Raw genomic sequence first — 18274 nt, forward strand, 5'->3', positions numbered from 1 at the left:
ATTACCTTCTGAGATCTCAGTAAACGTGGAGGGGCAACAGTCTCCACCAAAAAAAGCTTAAAAAGGAGCACCCATCTACTTCAGTTAGACCAATCCCACCCAATAGGGATGTTAACATCTGATCGATCAGGTTTTTTTGTGGCATAGACAGCAGACTTCCTTAGGTGAGAGCTGTGGTTATTAGTACACCAGCAAGCCTCCCTTAGGGACTCCCACAAAGGTAGGTAAATCAGTCACTCTTCACTGGGTAAAGCTGCGAGGACAGACAACAGCTACCAATACTTAAGCTGCAGCGGTAGGGTAGGAAAATCAGGTGGCAATCCTTAGCCTGTGGCTTTAATGGCCCTGGGCAAGGCTCAAGGGTGCCAAGCTCACAGCTTTTTTGTGGCTGATCCACAGGGCTATCACATCAGCCTTTGTGGGTCAGCACCTCAACTGCAGATAACAGCATCCACAAAGATTGCAGGAACATCTGTGGGGTGAGGCTATCAGTCACCCAGTCTCCTACAGTGTAAACACCAATCTTCCTTAAGCCAGTCTCCTTGGCTAGGAAAGATACCTTCACTAAATCACACTCCACTGGGTATGTAAAGCAATCCATATATTCGACATGTGAGGCAGGGATACAGGAATCTTTGGGCTTAGGTTCTAGGTACAGGGCAACAGGTTTCTACAGGGTTTCCTGCCAGAGATGTCGACACCAAAGTACCCCATGTCTGATCACTGAAGGTTCTCTAAAGTCCTCTTTAAGTAGGTGACTGGCACATTTTGCCTAGAGTCTCTCAAAACAGGCCCATGAGGGTAAGAACAATAGCACGTGTATGTCAGGCCCCAAAAGGTAGAAACAGCAATCTTCCCTGGGTCAGGTCCAAGGGAAAGGTGCATCAGTCTTCCATTTTTTAAGTTCAGTTCATGAACACTTCACCTTAGTCGAGGCCCTCTGTCAACCAGGTACACCAGGCTCCCGTGGGTATGGACATCAGCATTTCTTATGTTTGAATTAAAAGCTCTGATGGCAAAGCCCAGTTTCCCCTTTGGCTGGGCTCCTGTATGCGGTGCATTCAATAGCCTGTATTAGGCATTTCTTTTTTTGGCGTGGCTATCCGCCCCTGTAGACTCTGCTTATGGGTCTAGACCAAAGCCTCCCCTATACCAAGATCCTAGATGTTGGCACTACTTCCACTAAACCAGGCTGCTGCTATGTACAACATTTTTAAACCAGAGGCATGGCTACTGGCCAGACTCCATCAGGGTCATGTTAAAGTACAGCAGTCTTTCTTGGGTACGATTAATGGGCACTGCCAATAATCCCCCTCTTGAGGGAAGGTCAACAGACTTCCTAAGGTTAGAATACTTCAGGAGTAACACTGGCCTTGCTAAGCTGATCCGCCTGGGTGTGCATGCCAATCATTGATAAGGATCCTGAATTTAGACAATGTCTTCCAGTTAAAACATGCTTGTGGGCACAGGACACCATTTCATTTAAATTATTTTCCTGGGGCACAGACATCAACCTACTTTGTGTCAGACTACTGGTGAAGAAGAACAGCTTCCCATAGGTTAAGCACCAGCACCTCTTACACCAGTGCCTGGGTGAGGACAGCAGAGCGCCTAAAGCCAATCTTATGGGAGAGGACACTAGCCTTGCTTGGGTTAGGCTCCTGGGGTAGGTTACCAGCCTATCTTGGGTCATTCCCTGGAGGCAGAAAGACATTTCTTACGTCAAACTTTGTGACATGGACAATAGCCTCCCATAAAATGGAGTGACAGACAGAAAGACTAGCAGTGCCTAGGCAGACACATAGTTGTGGACAATAACTGCCTTTAGAACAGACCTTTTTTCTAGGTACATCGGACTTCTTTGGGCCAGACTAACTGGTGTTTACAACTGATTTTGCTAGGGTAGGGTTCTGAGACAAGGAGACCAGCCTTCCATAGGTAAGGTTCCTGGATGTAGACAATAGCCTGTCCAAGAGAAAGACCTTGGAGTAGAGGCCTTTACCCTCTTTAGGTCAAACTCCTTCAAGCAGACTACAGCTTATCTAGGGTTTTTGGGGATAGATATACCAGTTTGCCCCAGGTCAAGTTCCCAGTTTGGACACTGGCCTCCCTTAAGTCAACCTCCCAGGACGCAGTGATCACCTGTTTGTTGGATTTCATTGGACAGCACTGCAGTGCACCCAAGTCTAACCATGCTAGTCTCACCTCCTCTTTCTTCTTCTTTGGCTTACTCTCGTCACCCAGTTCGCTGTCAGACTCCGCCTTGCGCTTGCTGCTGTCTGATTTGTCAGTTTCATGTGCTGATTTCTGAGACTGCAAGAACTCGGCAATGAGGTCAGGGCAATCGAGGTTCTCCTCCGGCTCCCATGTGTTGTCCTCGCTGCAACCAAAGCCAATATTAGTCTCAATACTATGGAACTCTCCAACAGCCATCTGTAATTACTTGCCCCAAGTATAACCCCTACCCACAAGATCTCAACTAAACGCTGCTTGAGAGCCCACAAGACTAAAATACATTTTATAATGGGCACACAGGTTCAAAAAGGATTGGCAGGCCTTCAAGTTCTTACCCAACTACGTGGAATTTGTTTTTTTTCCAGGCGAGAGAGAATAAATTCAACTGATTTCCTACAGGTTCAAATAATTTCCAAGAAGAAACTAGCATTTCACATTTTGGGTATCTGAACTCTAACAGACCACCCCACTGGTGGTAAATAATCGGCTGCAATTCTGCCACTGCTGCCTAACAAGTTTACAAAAAAGTTACCAGGTCAAAAAGGTATCAGAGTAACAGGTGAGAAGCAGAATCTTATGGGTTTAAAGGGGTGTCATTACGTCAAAGTAAGAAATAATTTAAATTAGATAGTAAAATTGGTGATGCAGCTCCTACAAAGATGAAAGCATTTTGACCATTATAAGGTGCCTACAAATTGCAGTCGGCAAAATGGTCAAGGTGAAACACCTTCACTACTACAGTAATACCCCTTTGAGTTTTTACTAATACAGGGAGTGCAGAATTATTAGGCAAGTTGTATTTTTGAGGATTAATTTTATTATTGAACAACAACCATGTTCTCAATGAACCCAAAAAACTCATTAATATCAAAACTGAATATTTTTGGAAGTAGTTTTTAGTCTGTTTTTAGTTTTAGCTATGTTAGGGGGATATCTGTGTGTGCAGGTGACTATCACTGTGCATAATTATTAGGCAACTTAACAAAAAAAATATATATACCCATTTCAATTATTTATCATTACCAGTGAAACCAATATAACATCTCAACATTCACAAATATACATTTCTGACATTCAAAAACAAAACAAAAACAAATCAGTGACCAATATAGCCACCTTTCTTTGCAAGGACACTCAAAAGCCTGCCATCCATGGATTCTGTCAGTGTTTTGATCTGTTCACCATCAACATTGCGTGCAGCAGCAACCACAGCCTCCCAGACACTGTTCAGAGAGGTGTACTGTTTTCCCTCCTTGTAAATCTCACATTTGATGATGGACCACAGGTTCTCAATGGGGTTCAGATCAGGTGAACAAGGAGGCCATGTCATTAGATTTCCTTCTTTTATACCCTTTCTTGCCAGCCACGCTGTGGAGTACTTGGACGCATGTGATGGAGCATTGTCCTGCATGAAAATCATGTTTTTCTTGAAGGATGCAGACTTCTTCCTGTACCACTGCTTGAAGAAGGTGTCTTCCAGGAACTGGCAGTAGGACTGGGAGTTGAGCTTGACTCCATCCTCAACCCGAAAAGGCCCCACAAGCTCATCTTTGATGATACCAGCCCAAACCAGTACTCCACCTCCACCTTGCTGGCGTCTGAGTCGGACTGGAGCTCTCTGCCCTTTACCAATCCAGCCACGGGCCCATCCATCTGGCCCATCAAGACTCACTCTCATTTCATCAGTCCATAAAACCTTAGAAAAATCAGTCTTGAGATATTTCTTGGCCCAGTCTTGACGTTTCAGCTTGTGTGTCTTGTTCAGTGGTGGTCGTCTTTCAGCCTTTCTTACCTTGGCCATGTCTCTGAGTATTGCACACCTTGTGCTTTTGGGCACTCCAGTGATGTTGCAGCTCTGAAATATGGCCAAACTGGTGGCAAGTGGCATCGTGGCAGCTGCACGCTTGACTTTTCTCAGTTCATGGGCAGTTATTTTGCGCCTTGGTTTTTCCACACGCTTCTTGCGACCCTGTTGACTATTTTGAATGAAACGCTTGATTGTTCGATGATCACGCTTCAGAAGCTTTGCAATATTAAGAGTGCTGCATCCCTCTGCAAGATATCTCACTATTTTTTACTTTTCTGAGCCTGTCAAGTCCTTCTTTTGACCCATTTTGCCAAAGGAAAGGAAGTTGCCTAATAATTATGCACACCTGATATAGGGTGTTGATGTCATTAGACCACACCCCTTCTCATTACAGAGATGCACATCACCTAATATGCTTAATTGGTAGTAGGCTTTCGAGCCTATACAGCTTGGAGTAAGACAACATGCATAAAGAGGATGATGTGGTCAAAATACTCATTTGCCTAATAATTCTGCACTCCCTGTAATTCCAAGCTCGGCATGCTTTCCAATTGGTGAAATCACAAGTTTTCCATGCACACATTTCCACATGGAACAGAGGAAGAAATCCGAGCTGGCACAAACTATGAGGTCAAGTGCAGTTTCTTTCAACTTAGATGTCAAAAATTCAGACTTACCCAGGCATTCCAATTGAGGTTGATTGCGCCTTTTGGAAAGAATAAGTATTGTGCTCCAAGACTTTGTGGCTCTTTCAAACTCACTTATGGCCAATACTAACAGCGAGTTCATATTTGAACAAAGCTGCTCTTTTACATAAAGTGGCTTTACTCCAAAACATTTTGGAGACATATTAACAGGAGCACTAGGATAAAAAAAAATACCTGAATTTTTTGAGGGACAATAATTCAGGAGGGTCTTGAGTTTCTATTTCAGACAACAATTTAGCAAGATTTTCAGTAACTTTGGATCCATATTCATGTGGCATGTTCGTTGACCAGCAAAGAGTCCTTAGCACATCAAGATTTCATGAAATTTGGGGCACCTGTTACAATATTTTAGGAGCAGATTTAAAGAATTAATAGGATAAATAGGAAGCCTTTTTGGGACATTCAAATAATTTTGTATGCATATTAAAACACTCCCATGGTCACAGATCAGACTGGAATAGTGCGGGTGGAGGGGGAGGGGGTTGGGAGATGAGTGAAAAGTTATGCTGCCAGTATATTGGGCATAAACATCTAGCCCAATATTTTGAGGACAAGATGACAGCATGTTCGAGAACAAACATTTCCTAAGGACATACCGGCTGAATTTATCTTGATAAGAGAATTGGAAGAACAGAGTTAGATAGTGTCAGTTTAGACAACAAAATTGTATTGCATTTAGGGCTAGAATCACACTGTGTAATTTCAAGCAACAAATTTAGAGCATTTTTAGGGGTATACTGGTACATGTTTGGGGACAAATCCACTGCATGTGGTGGCATGAATCCACAACATTGTCAAGAACAAATAAAAGTCCTTGGGCCATACTTGCTGAATTCTAATAAAGTGGTTTATAACGTTCTCAGAGCCACATTTCCTCCATCTTGAAAGGAGAATTAGAAGAAGAGGGTTAAGTTGTGTCAGCTTAAGTAACAAAATATTTTCCATTTAGGGATAAAAATCACAACATTTTTAAAACAAATATGGAGACCAATTCACAGTACTCTGGAGGATGAAATCGCTGCATTTTTTAGTGTCATTCTAACAGCCTCTTTAGGGATAAAGCTGCATACTTTTGTGTGACAAGTTTACAGCACACTTATGGATATAATTGAATACATTTGGAGTAAATTCCACACCATTTAGTAATTTTCACAACCTCGAAAGAAACGTACAAATTATGAACAAACAAAAAAACAATATTTTTATAGATAATATTCAGACATATTGTTGATAATCATACAGTGGGTTTGCAAACAAATTTAGAGCTTCCAGGTGGGGAAATGCAACCATATTGAAGACAAATCAGAACATCTTTGTTGAAATGTTTGAAGTACTCTGCACAACTCAATCATTTTGGAAAAGATTACACCAAATTCGGGGACCAAACCCCCCCCCCTCCCCCCCGAAACCCCCCCTCCCAAAATAAAAAATAAACAAGGGACAATCAATCAACATTTTCAGAAATGGTTTGATTGATAACATTTTGGGATTCTTGGGAGACATATTTCTAAAGCTAAGACATGCATATTTGTACTGCTACCATAGCATGTACGGTGGAAAACTGTAATCTTTGTAATGAAAACCCTAATTTTACTAGAGAACAATCTGGGGCACACTGGGACTCAAGCATCTTTAGAAGCAATTCACGTTATTTTAGGAGTGCTGGCTTACTGATTGCCTGGAGGCCTTTTAGAGTATTCAGAGACCAATTTACTGTACCATTAGTAACAAATGCACACATTCTCAAAGAAAAAAATCAATTTAAGGGACAAAATTGGTATACATGAGAATTAAGTCACTGAGCCTTTACAGACAAATGTACAGTAGTATACTGAACAAATTAACAACATATTTTAGAGTAACTATCCAAAAATTTGGCAGGCAATTTCGGAGTACTTTGGAGAGAGAGCAAGACAGCTTTTTATATATATAATATTTGCAAGTGTTGGTTTTAAGAAATATGAGGAAAGCTGGAATTATTGTAGGTGGTGGGTCGCATTTTGCAGACAGAATGACTAACTCTGGACACACAAAACGTGTTTCAAACATGAATGTGCAACGCAAATGTGTAATGGCTTTTGGGAACAGAATTTCTAGGGACCGTCTAAGTTTAATTTTCTAGACAGTCTACCATTTTTCCACAAGTGACGACATGCCCTTAAAATGCTTTTTGACCAACCATTATTTTGTAAGATAAGTGTTACCAAGTATGCTGGATTACACATATAGGCAGAACTTAAGAGGTTTTAACTTTTGTATTTGTTGTAATTGTTAGTGGGGTCTTATCTATGTATCTGACTTTTGAAAGCACTGAATATATCAATAAATAAGAACATTTCTGAATGATATATATATATATATATATATATATTCACTGAAAAAAACAAAGGTTAAAGTAACATCATAGTTAGATGACTAGTTCAGTGTCAACGTTAATGTTCTGTACTGAAAAAAACAACACAGAAATTCACCAATTATATCAGGACTAACTATTACTTGCACCCCACCATGCACTGATTATGACCTCACATACTGCATCACTCATGACAAGTTCTATGACATCACTGATGACACCATCCAATAAGCGTTAGTTTGTTTTATAGTTTAACTGGTATAATTGTTTCAAAAACGCAAGTGCTCCTAATGCGCAATAGGTGTGCAGAGGTATTGCACGTTATAAATCTGCGTATTGAAAAGTAACTCTGTGTGCAGGTGACAGTTGACGACTTCTGTTTATTATGTTCCACACAAGTTTTTTGGTACTGCAAAAAATGCTTCCAGCAAGGCAAAGATTCTACGTACTACATACTAAGTATTGTAAACAGCCTTGTGTTATTAGACAGAATCGTCTCTGCATGACAATTTTTACTTAACATAGAAGACTGTGTGCACCAGGTATGAACCTATATACATGTGATTGTTTTGCTTCAGAAGATGGACGATCTCTAAATTTTTCACTACAGTATGAAGGCTGCAGGTAGTATGATCTTTAGCACCATCAGTCCTTGGTTATTTTAAGAGAGCACTGTTCTTAGTAGATACTTTTTAATACTCTGTGGTGTATTTCTCATGAGAGTTTCAATGTATGCAAACAGTGTGGTACAGTGTAAACTTTCTCCGTAGAATGAATACTGTTTACAATACTTACTTCTCTACTCATATCAACTTCATTCCTCAGTGTAGGTTCAGTGACTGTCAGGGGGTTGATAAAGATAAAAGCTGTCCACAGAAGGGCATTCTTTTTGGAACAGTATTTTTAGGAACTTGGCTTAATCTGAACAGTTGTATACAGATTGGACACAGTATGCAATGAGTTTTTCCCCATATATCTGTGGTTGACTGTTAATGTGCACTATACAGCCCATAAAGTGCATGGTATAGGGTCAATGTGGCACATAACCCATGCTTTCTACACCTAGGGGAGTTGCTTCTGTGATGGCATTAATGATGCTTCATATTGTTCTAAGTTTTTTTGTACTTTCTTTCAGAGGTCTAATGCTATACCCGTTTATACAGCAGTATATGCAAAAGAAGCTTGGATGATGTCATCAGTGATATCATCTGGGATGTCTACAGTGATGTCATAGAAAATGTGATGAGTGATGTAATATGTAAGGTCATAAGCAGAGCATAGTGGTGGCTCAAGTTATAGTTAGTTCTGCTAACTATAACTGGTGAATTTCTGCGGTTTTTTTTTCACTTCAAAATGTTAATGTGGTCACTAACATTCACCTAACTATATTGTTACATTTGTTTTTTTTCCTTCAGTGATTTACTAAGGTTTTTTTTTTTTTCTTTAAACAAAGAAATATCTTTTTTATCATATTTAACTATAACTTTACTTTGGTCTTCGATTTGTTCTGTAAATTTCTGTTTGTTTTAAATGTAAAGTAATATTTTATTACTGTACGTAAAGCCAAGCCCCTGCCACGCACGGACCCACAGGGCCCTATGTTTTTGTAAGTGAGGGGTCCATGTGCCCTCTTCGCCAAGCCTTATAAGGCCTTGGGGACCCCATCTCCAGCCCCCCCCCCTTTTTTTTTTTAAATTAAAAAGGGAGATGGACCACGTGGTCACCCTCCCCAAGCTTTATTAGGTCCTGGAGACCCCATCTACCAAATCCTTTTCTTTTTTAAATAAAAGGGGAGTGGGGCTGCATGGCCCCACTTCCCTAGCCTTATTAAGACCTGTAGACTCCATTCCCCCAGGACCTTTTTTTTGTTTTGTTAATTCAAACAAGAGTGGGTCCCCTCCTCAAGCCTTATGAGGCCCTGAGAACCCCACCCCCAGGGCCACTACTTAAATTAAAGGGGAGGGATCCACATGGCCTTTTTTGCAAATGAAAGGGGGGAGATGGGGAGAACTGGCTCCCCCATTCCCAGGGCCAGTACTAAAAATAAATGGGGGGTGGAAATCGCAAAGCTATCTTCCCTGACCCTTGTTAGGCCCTGGGGACCACATCCCCAAAATGTAATCGGCCATATCCTCGCACAGCTTTCAGCAGGGGTTGGCCTACTTCATGTAAGCACCCAACCTCGTGCCGTGTAGGTGGGGGTGGGCCACAGAGGCAAGGTCCTTTGGCCAAAACACCATTAAGAGGCCAACCCCACGCCACACATGCCCTCTGGAGAAAAAAAAAAGAAAAGGGGGCAAGGTAGGAATGCCCCGACCCCCCTAGCCCAAGGGGCCTAGTTAGGGAAAAAGAATATTTTCTTTTGAAATGTTCTGCGAAATTCATTAAGAAGCTGTAAATCTGGCAAAAATTCAAAAACACCAAGCGCGGTCTCCTCTGCTTGTCTAGTACAGCACCGGGTGGGTCAGGTCCCGGGGGCATTCACTATAAAAATAAAGGAGGTGGGGGCGAACACAAACCCCTCCACCCCACCCACTTTTAAGCCCCGGGGACCACCACCTCCCAGGGCTTTATTAATAATAACATGGAGGGGGGTCATGTGGACCCTCTCCTGGAGCTTGAAAATGTCGCAGGGACCACCAACTCCCTGGGACTAAGTAAAAAATTAATTGAGGGGGGCCGCGCAGACCCTCTCCCCAGGCCGATTTCGGACCCATTGATCCCATCCCCCCCAGGCCTGGCCTTGTCTAGATGGGTGCTCTTGCCCCACTCAGGGTACCCAGTGTGCAACTATTGGAAACGCAGGGAGGGGGACTCAAGGCCCCTGTGGTCCCAGATGGCTGCCCACCTCCTGCGGTAGCCGGCACTGCTGCTGCTTGCAGGGAGCTCCTAAGTCTGCGGCTCACTGCGTGCATGAGCAATCTTTCATCTTTTTTACCTGCTTGCATGATACTGGGGTGGAAACAGATAAAAACTCCTCTCCCAGCAATACGGAGCAGTTTGACAGATCCTGCTTACTGGGACCAGAGTAAGTGTTTGCTCTCGCTTGGCAGGAGCTGTCACAGCTTCCACCAAGCGAAAGCAAACAGCAATCTCCCGAGGGTGAGCACCTCGGGAGATAGCAGGAGCCTGCCCTGGGGTGAGGCAGTCCCCAGGGCCATTAATAGCTCCATGAGAGGGGCTGTGTGCCCCCTCCTTTAATAAGCATTGGCCGGCCCTGGGGAGATGGTGGTCCCCGGGCGGTATACGGCCCAGGAGAGGGGCCACACGGCCCCCCTCCCTGTTTTAAAATTGTATTTAGCCTGGGGAGGTGGTGGGCCTCAGGGTGTGTGGGTGGCCCCCCACGTGTTTGTTTAGACCCGGGAAAGTGGTGGCCCCTGAGGCATATTTAAGCTGCGCAGCACCCTCTGTTTAATTCACTGAACTCCCAGGGAGATGGTGGGCCCCAGAGTTCAATGAACCTAATAAGAGGGTGGTCTGCACAGCCCCCTTACCATTTTTAAAATAAAGCCTTGAGGAGGGTGGTGGTCCCCAGGGCTTAAAAAAACAAAAGAAGCCTTAGGAGGGGGGGCCCTGTGCATCCCCATCCTTTTTTCCTTACACTCACATGCCCCTGGAACCTGGCCCACCCAGGGGCTACACAGAGGACAAGCGCCGGAGACAGCGCTGGTTTTTCTTTTTTAATTTTCAGCGGATCTTTGGCCGAAACAGAGTCCCAATATGGCTGCCAACACTTCCTGGTTGAAGTGTTGGCAGCCAAACAGATCTCAGCATGAGATCTCTGTGATCTGCGGAGCCTCCGCGTTTCTATATATCTATATTTCTTTTTCCTTTGATATCTCTGACTATTGAACGGATTTACACCAAATCACAAAAACCACACTTTCCGGCCCAAATGCTAGCTTTCTTCCAAATTCGGTGTAATTCCATCCAGCGGGTCGTGCTGTAGTCGTGGTCAAAATCCCTACAGGAAAATGCATGGGGAAGACACGTTTTGGGACCCCCCCCTTTTCTCTACCCCTGCTTGACAGATCACCCTGAAACTTTCAAGACAGCAGCTGAACCAACTGCCATATTAGTTTTGACAATTTCGTGAAGATTCGTCAAACTGCGCCAAAGTTATTAACAAAACAAAAACTGCTTTTCCTATGGAAACTAAGTCCTAACTACAACTACCTACTGGCGACTGCCAGTAGGTAATTTTATACATATACTTACACATATATAAATAATATATATCTATATGTATAGATATATATATCTCCAACACAGCAACCTCCGTTGATGGGAGCCTCCCATCAACGGAGGTTGTCATGTTGGACATAATTTGGGGAGCATGACCCTCTCACCCCCATGCAGGTAATAGGATTTACCCTGATATTTTCGAGAGAGTAGATGAGCAAGGGATACGAGAGGGGCATTCTACCACCTCTCATCGATCCTGGTCTTCTGAAGTCCCAAGACACATTGAATTAACTGTGGCAGCATTACGCATATTAATGAGTATGGATTTCAAGATTTCATAGTTACTCACCAGGCTTGCCTTTCAATTCATGTGGTCATCTAATTGTGAAGTAATTTTTGAGAAATACACTTTTGAAGACAAAAATATAATATGACTGCAGCCCAGAGAAGTATATGTTCACACTCCAAGTGCATTCTGGTAATTGTATGGCTTCATTTTACAGAGTCACATGGCAACCTGGACTCAAAGGCATGTGGTTGACACTATAAATCTGCTCACCTGTGATCAAGGCTTGTGTGGAAAGCCAAAACGCGTCAGAAAGTGAGCATGCAGCCAAATTTTCAACCTATGTTGGAGCAAAAGCATATATCACTTTTGAGGGCAATCGTCTCCAGTGACACCTTTGGAGGCACGTCTGTTAACATACTTTGGGTGTAAATATTCTTAACAAAAAGCCAACAACAAAACCAAAGGACACATTTGGAACAATGCCTGCGACAAAGATATAATATTTTGTACAAAAAGTGCATCATTTGCAGGCGAAGGACAAAGGGTCCTTTTTAGAGACAAATTTATCTACGAGGATAGCTCTTGAGCACTTACGAGGAAAAACTTACGACTCTTAGCATGACTTAGTGGGGTTCACTTTAGCCAACATAAGAGCATGCCGAGGACAAATTTACAGTACTTTGGAAAAAAGTGCAGCCATTTTGGAGCCAAATGTACACAATCTAATGGGATAAATAAACAGCACTTTAGACTAAATATACAGCATGTTCAAATATAAAAGTACCACACCATATTTTAGGACAGTTTTAAAAGTAATATTTGGAAACAGACTGACAAACTGTTATGGTCAAATTCACGCTATTTCAAATGCAAAACAGGTAGTGATTTTGGGCCTACCTATAAAAACATTTTGAGGATCTGATTACAGCATGATGTATATGCGGGTTTATAACATTTTAGGCCACCAATTTAGAATAACCCTGAAACTAAATTCTCATCATCTCTTATATAAATGAAATTTGCATTCTCTCAGAGGACAAAGGTACTGATGTTTGACTACAGATTTATTAGCTTTTAGGGATAGGTTTCCTGACACTCCGGGGGGGGCACACTGGTAGTAAAGCTGGGGACAATTTGCAGAACCACTGCTCATTTCATCAACTCTGTAAAAGCCATCACAGGCATCACACCCCTGTGACTGCAGAATGAGCTGAAACTCACTCTGAGAACCCCTTCCATTTCAGGAGATACTCGACTTTCCCCTTCACCACTCTTCGGTCGAGGACTTTCTCCACCACATACTCCTCCTCTTCTTCCTCCAGAACCTCCTGCACTTTCTTCTTGTTTTGCTTTTTTCCCACGGTGGTTGCCATGGTAGCGGTCAAAAGCGACACTGCAATATAGGAATGAGAGGCATACAAGGTAAAAATACTGACTCCTTACAATGGAACCAACAGACAGCTCACAGCACAGAAAAAAATGACTGTGGATCATAAGGGACCGGGGATAAAAGGAGGCACAGCACAGATCCATTCAAGCCCACCAGAAGCAACACGAGTACCAACAGCAGCAGACAGGAGCAACTGGAAGAAGTGGGGGGCTAGGGAAGAGTGCTCAAACTCCCCAGCACAACTGTCATGATGAAAATGTGAGGTAATGAGGAGAGCAGCAGATCACAGGCAATTGTAAAAGAGGGTGGTGACAAGAAAGAGTACACGTATCCACCAGACTAGCATGGATCCCAAACAATTACTAGAGAACCAGTAGTCAGATAAAGAGTATCAAACCGTGCAAGAGAACAATACTAGGCTGGGGACAAGTGTGAGAAAATGTATGTGAGACACAAGAGAAGTCACCCAAATTCATGCAAATTTAAAGCATCTTCAAAAGAAGTATGGACAAACAGGTGAGTCTCCACTTCACCAGATCAGAGAGTCGACAGTGCAGGGCCAAAGTAAAGTGCCCAACTAATCAGAGAGGCGCAAAGTAGAGTGGCTAACCACAACAAGAGACAAGTCAAGAGACCAGAGGCAAAAACAAGGTTTGAGGGCAAGAAAAAGTAACGGAGCCCCAGGAAACTAAAGAAAACTGTATGAGTAGTCGGGCTACTAGAGTGTTGGTCTATCTACTTAACATAGTGTATATCAACCTCAGAGCAGTTCAAATGGAAATAATGGCACCATATTAGGGTTTGCTTGCTTGTAGAAATTCTTTTTGGGTAATATTTCAGACATTATTTCCAATCCACCTTTCATTGATCACTCCACCGATGTTTCAAACGACTACAAGTCTCTACTATTCACTCTGCATTAACAATTGTCTCTGTGCTGCTTGCTACGTTTGCTGAGGTTGAGTACGAGTCAAAATGTGAAAATAAACAGACATACTATTTTATTAATTGGAAGATTAATAATGTCTTTTGTATCATCCCGGCATCCGATAATACAATTAAAAGGGAAATAAATACAGAAAATAGATTTGCTTCACTTATTAACAGCCTGCCTAGTCATGTTAAAGTACTACTATTACCAGAGTTCAGCAAAATCGCATTACCCCTACACATTTCAAGGAAAAGTCTAGCATGGTGACTGAGCAGGAAGAACTATGGTGGTCTTCACCTTTATTTTGAAAAACATGGATTATCTGACCGCCTTTCCAAGAATCATTACAAGTTTGGTGGAGGAGGTTACTCCATCACAAACGGGAGGGATATCCTGTCCGGCGTAATACGAGTTCCACAGGATATAATGGAACGTGTAATACAGCGGACGGGATATCTGTCACAATTGTGACTGAGCAATCCCCTGTGCCAAACTCGTAATGAGGACCCAAGTCTGAAAATAACAACAAAAAAAGTGCCATATACCTTGACATGAACCTCTGAGAAGGATGAAACTGCGGCTCAGGTGATGTTGCGGGGTAAAACGATCCCAGGCTGTGGCTTTATTATTCTTCAGTGGAAGGTAATTCCCAAATCAAGATCTCTAAAGTTAGACTGAAAAAGTCCACAACATGGTGCAACCTACAGCGGTAACAAGGTCAGTCAGTTGTGGTTTGCCAACATTTAGCAGTGATCCAAACCCCATTTTTAAACCCAAAAGTGAAAGAATGTGCACCAACACTCCACAAAAGCGGAATTGTGGACTTGCAGAACAATAAGACTGACACCAGCAATGCAGAAACAAGGAGAAAATTTGTGAAATAAAGATCTGCTAAATTATGCCTTAAGCTTTAATTTGATGACAGCTCACATTACCTTCACCTAGTTTGATTAGTGTGTGTCTGGAGCAATGTGCAGATTTCAGCAAAAATGCTTCTTGGAGGAAACCTTCAGGCAAAGTATGCAACCTCAGGGTTGGTCTCTGTGCTAAGAAATCATTGACTGGTATAAGGCAAGATGAATGGAGTTTGCTCAATATTGGGCATAGCCAATGGGCTGCCACATGCATCTGCTTTCAGACCTGCCCTTCAATGTCACTATAACCACACAGGAACAATCTTAACTAATCAGAATTCTGAAAATCAAAGTGTATTAAAGCTGCAGTAAAGTCAAGGATGAACGGAGAAGAGTTTTTCTCCAGCCTACTGATAAGTATATGGTAGTTCATTCCTAGAGGACTGCAAACTAAGACAGTAGCCGAACTGCCAAACTCAGACAGTCACATGAGGATATAGCTATGGGATGTGGAGAGGACAAAAAGCTTGGAGCAATGTGCTGCAGGCAGCCTTCCATTGAACTCTACCACAATCCATCCTCCCTGTGGATTAATTTAATGCAGCCCTAGGTGGAGGCAGAACATCAGATGCAATCAAAACAGTGTTTCATTCAATATTGTGCATTAACGTTATGCAGTGAGTATTCACATATTAAAGTGGTTTATGGTCACGCATTAGTTGAGAATCTTTTAAATGTGGGAACTCACCAAAGTCTAGAAGTGAGTTAACATTTTACCAAGCTGCAAATTGTCTACAGAAGGATGAAAGATGGAACTAGCCTCACAAGATTTCGAATCTGTGACCAGTAAGTTACACAGAACTATCTGCAGTATGCGAGTTGATGTACTGAGATTTTATTTTTTACTGGCTTCAATATTTAAGTCATCACTCCTGTGTGCACGAACAGTCCCCAATAACGTTTGCCACTGTTTTGAAGCGTAGCACTGACATTTGGTGTGGTGTTTTAGACGGCTAAGTAGCATCAGAGCCCAGGCTGTTTTCTGGCCTTTTACTGCTTTCAAATAGAAAGATTCAGTATTTAAACGGTCAGTGTTAAGTCTTCCCGAAAAGAGGGGCGCATTACAGGTGTGTGACTATTTTCCACGGTGTTGCGGTGAAATGGTTCCTAAAACCTCTTGTTTATCACTGTTTAAACTTTAAAAGATAATATTGTTGGTAAAACCTAAAATGACCCTTTATCATCAATGCTTCACTCACAAAGAAGCTGAATGAGGAGGCCTTCAGCTCCAAAGTTTTGCGTAAGACAACAACATAATGTCCATTACCCTGCGTGATGTACACTGAGTGTTTCCCACCTGAAAGTCTATTAGCTGTGGCTCAAACATCACAGCCCCCTAAAATGGAAGTCTGGAACAGCGAATACTCCACGCAGACGTTAAGTCACTGCTACACAAACAAGACTTTGGAAAAATAGTTCTTCTTTGAACTTAACTCTGTTACTAACTAAGCTTTATCAATTCCAGATGATTGGCCAGCGTGCTCCGATGACGTAAGGGTGCATGCTTTAGATTTTAGTTGCTGTGTCAAAGAGGAAAAAACGGCATGAAAAGTAAATGCCCATAGCAAGCAGAGGTTGTGAAGCTGGAGTTTTCTCTGAGCACAAAGGGGTCGCCATCCCTGGTGTCTAAGGACAGGAGTGTGCAACATGTTTTCAATTTCTCTTGACAGTGGCCATGCCAGCGACTAAGCAGGGTCAGTGCCAGATGATAGAGTCTCTGAGAAGAGTGGTGTCAGTGTTTTAGGTTTCTGACTACAGGAGGATGTCAGTATAAGACATGTTTCTCAGAGCAGAGGATCAGACTTCAAAGCCTCTTTGGACAGGGTAAATGAAGTGTTGTAAGCCACTGGTTCCTAACCTTTTGACTTCTGTGGGCCTCCATTTAATCACTGCTGAAACCTAGGGACCCCCCACTGAATCATTATTGGAATCCAGGGACCCCCACTGAGTCATTACTGGAAGCCAAGGGACCCCGGCCTAAGCATTTTTGAGGGTCTGAACCACAAAACAATACACACAAAAATACTGAAACAAGCATGTATCAAATAAACACACAAATAAGTATACAAGGTATTTAAATGACAAACACATTTAAATAAAATAATTTTAATGGGAAGGTTGGAGTTTTTCTAAATTCAATTGAGGCCACTCATTCTCTCTGTTTGCTGAAATTGCACTGCTCCCAAAAATCAATATGAGGATACCAACACAATTGTAAGCCTCATTTCAAATTCATTCACATTTAGAGAAGGTTTCAAAATGTTCAAGTTTCAGTCTGCATCTTTATTTAAGTACTTTATTAATCTGTTAATATAGTTTAGTTTTCTAAGCAGTCAGGGCATCCAGCCGAGGCTTTATGGACCCCCAGGGGTTCCTGGTGCACAGGTTAAGAACCACTATTATAAGCAATTATCAGGATGTGACTTGTCAGCATACCAGAGGTCTGTTTGGGCAGGGTGTAGAGTATGAGTACTTTAAGGGTCACTGCAAGTTCAGGTGTGTGTAGGAGGTGTGTTTTTTTGGGATTTCCATGGGAACGGGTTGCATCATCATTTAAGGACTCCTCTTAGGAAGGGCCCGAGTCTGATTTATGGGTCTCCCTCCAGCAGTGGTGTGCCAGTAGACTGAGCTCTCTGCCACAGGAGTGTCTGTAGTGTAAGGTTCCCTAGGGGCACAGCAGTATCTATATTGTAGTGATCTCTTTATGTCGTGTCGTACATATTGTAGGTCACTCTAGGCTTGGATGTGTCAGTATACTATAGCGGTCTCTGAGCCATGGATGAAGCATCAGTAATTCTATCTCAGGACCGGAGGCTTCGGATTATGCTTCTCTTTCTTTACTGTCAATTAAACAGCAGCCAATGAGTTCACAGAAAATAAAGAACTACATCTCCCAAGAGCACCTGTAGTCCGGCCTGACCAATCCCAGGCTAGCTCCTCACTATAAGAGTCACCATAACAAAAGTCCTTCCTCTTTCTTTGCTGCTGCACAGCCGAAGATAAGTCCCTTTTCTCCTTACTCTATATCTTGTTTCTGTGACTGTTATTGTATGCAAATTGGCCCGTGGAGCGGGAGCAGGGCTGAGCGGCGCTCGTGTTAGGGCCTTGTTCTAAGGACATGCTTCGCGATCCTGCCCAGTTTATGTTGAGCCGCCTGCGTGATCGGAGGGCGTTTCCTCTTTTCCGATTGCGCGTTGCGGCTTCATTATCCATAGTAATTTGAACTTTGGAGTCCTGCCCGCGCGATGGGAAGGCGTTTCCCCTCTTTGCTGATACGCGCGGCAGGCCGGCGCCTCCGGCAAGAGAATACTGCGCCTCCCTTGGATGCCTACTGAGCGCTGCCTTAACAGCTGCCCGCTCTCAATTTTTTACTGGTTTTTCCTCACGCATGCGCACGGGCCGAAAACTCCGATCTTGAATCGGATTTTCGCTGTGTGCTGCACACGAAGTCATCAGTGTATTT

General features: G+C 42.8%; 1 protein-coding gene across 3 annotated transcripts in view; it reads right to left on the reverse strand.

The window, feature by feature from the left end:
• The window catches only part of CBX1 (chromobox 1), a 79689-nt gene that overhangs the window by 50712 nt on the left and 10703 nt on the right, over positions 1-18274 (reverse strand). For all 3 annotated transcript variants that reach the window (XM_069237533.1, XM_069237532.1, XM_069237531.1), the window contains exons 2-3: positions 12798-12969; positions 2206-2380 (exon numbers count right to left, since the gene is read on the reverse strand). In XM_069237533.1, the coding sequence (XP_069093634.1) occupies positions 2206-2380; positions 12798-12949 (327 nt within the window). In that variant the 5' untranslated portion in view covers positions 12950-12969. The remainder of the gene's footprint in view (positions 1-2205; positions 2381-12797; positions 12970-18274) is intronic.

The sequence above is a fragment of the Pleurodeles waltl genome, chromosome 6, assembly GCF_031143425.1.
Source record: "Pleurodeles waltl isolate 20211129_DDA chromosome 6, aPleWal1.hap1.20221129, whole genome shotgun sequence".
Lineage (NCBI taxonomy): Eukaryota > Metazoa > Chordata > Amphibia > Caudata > Salamandridae > Pleurodeles > Pleurodeles waltl.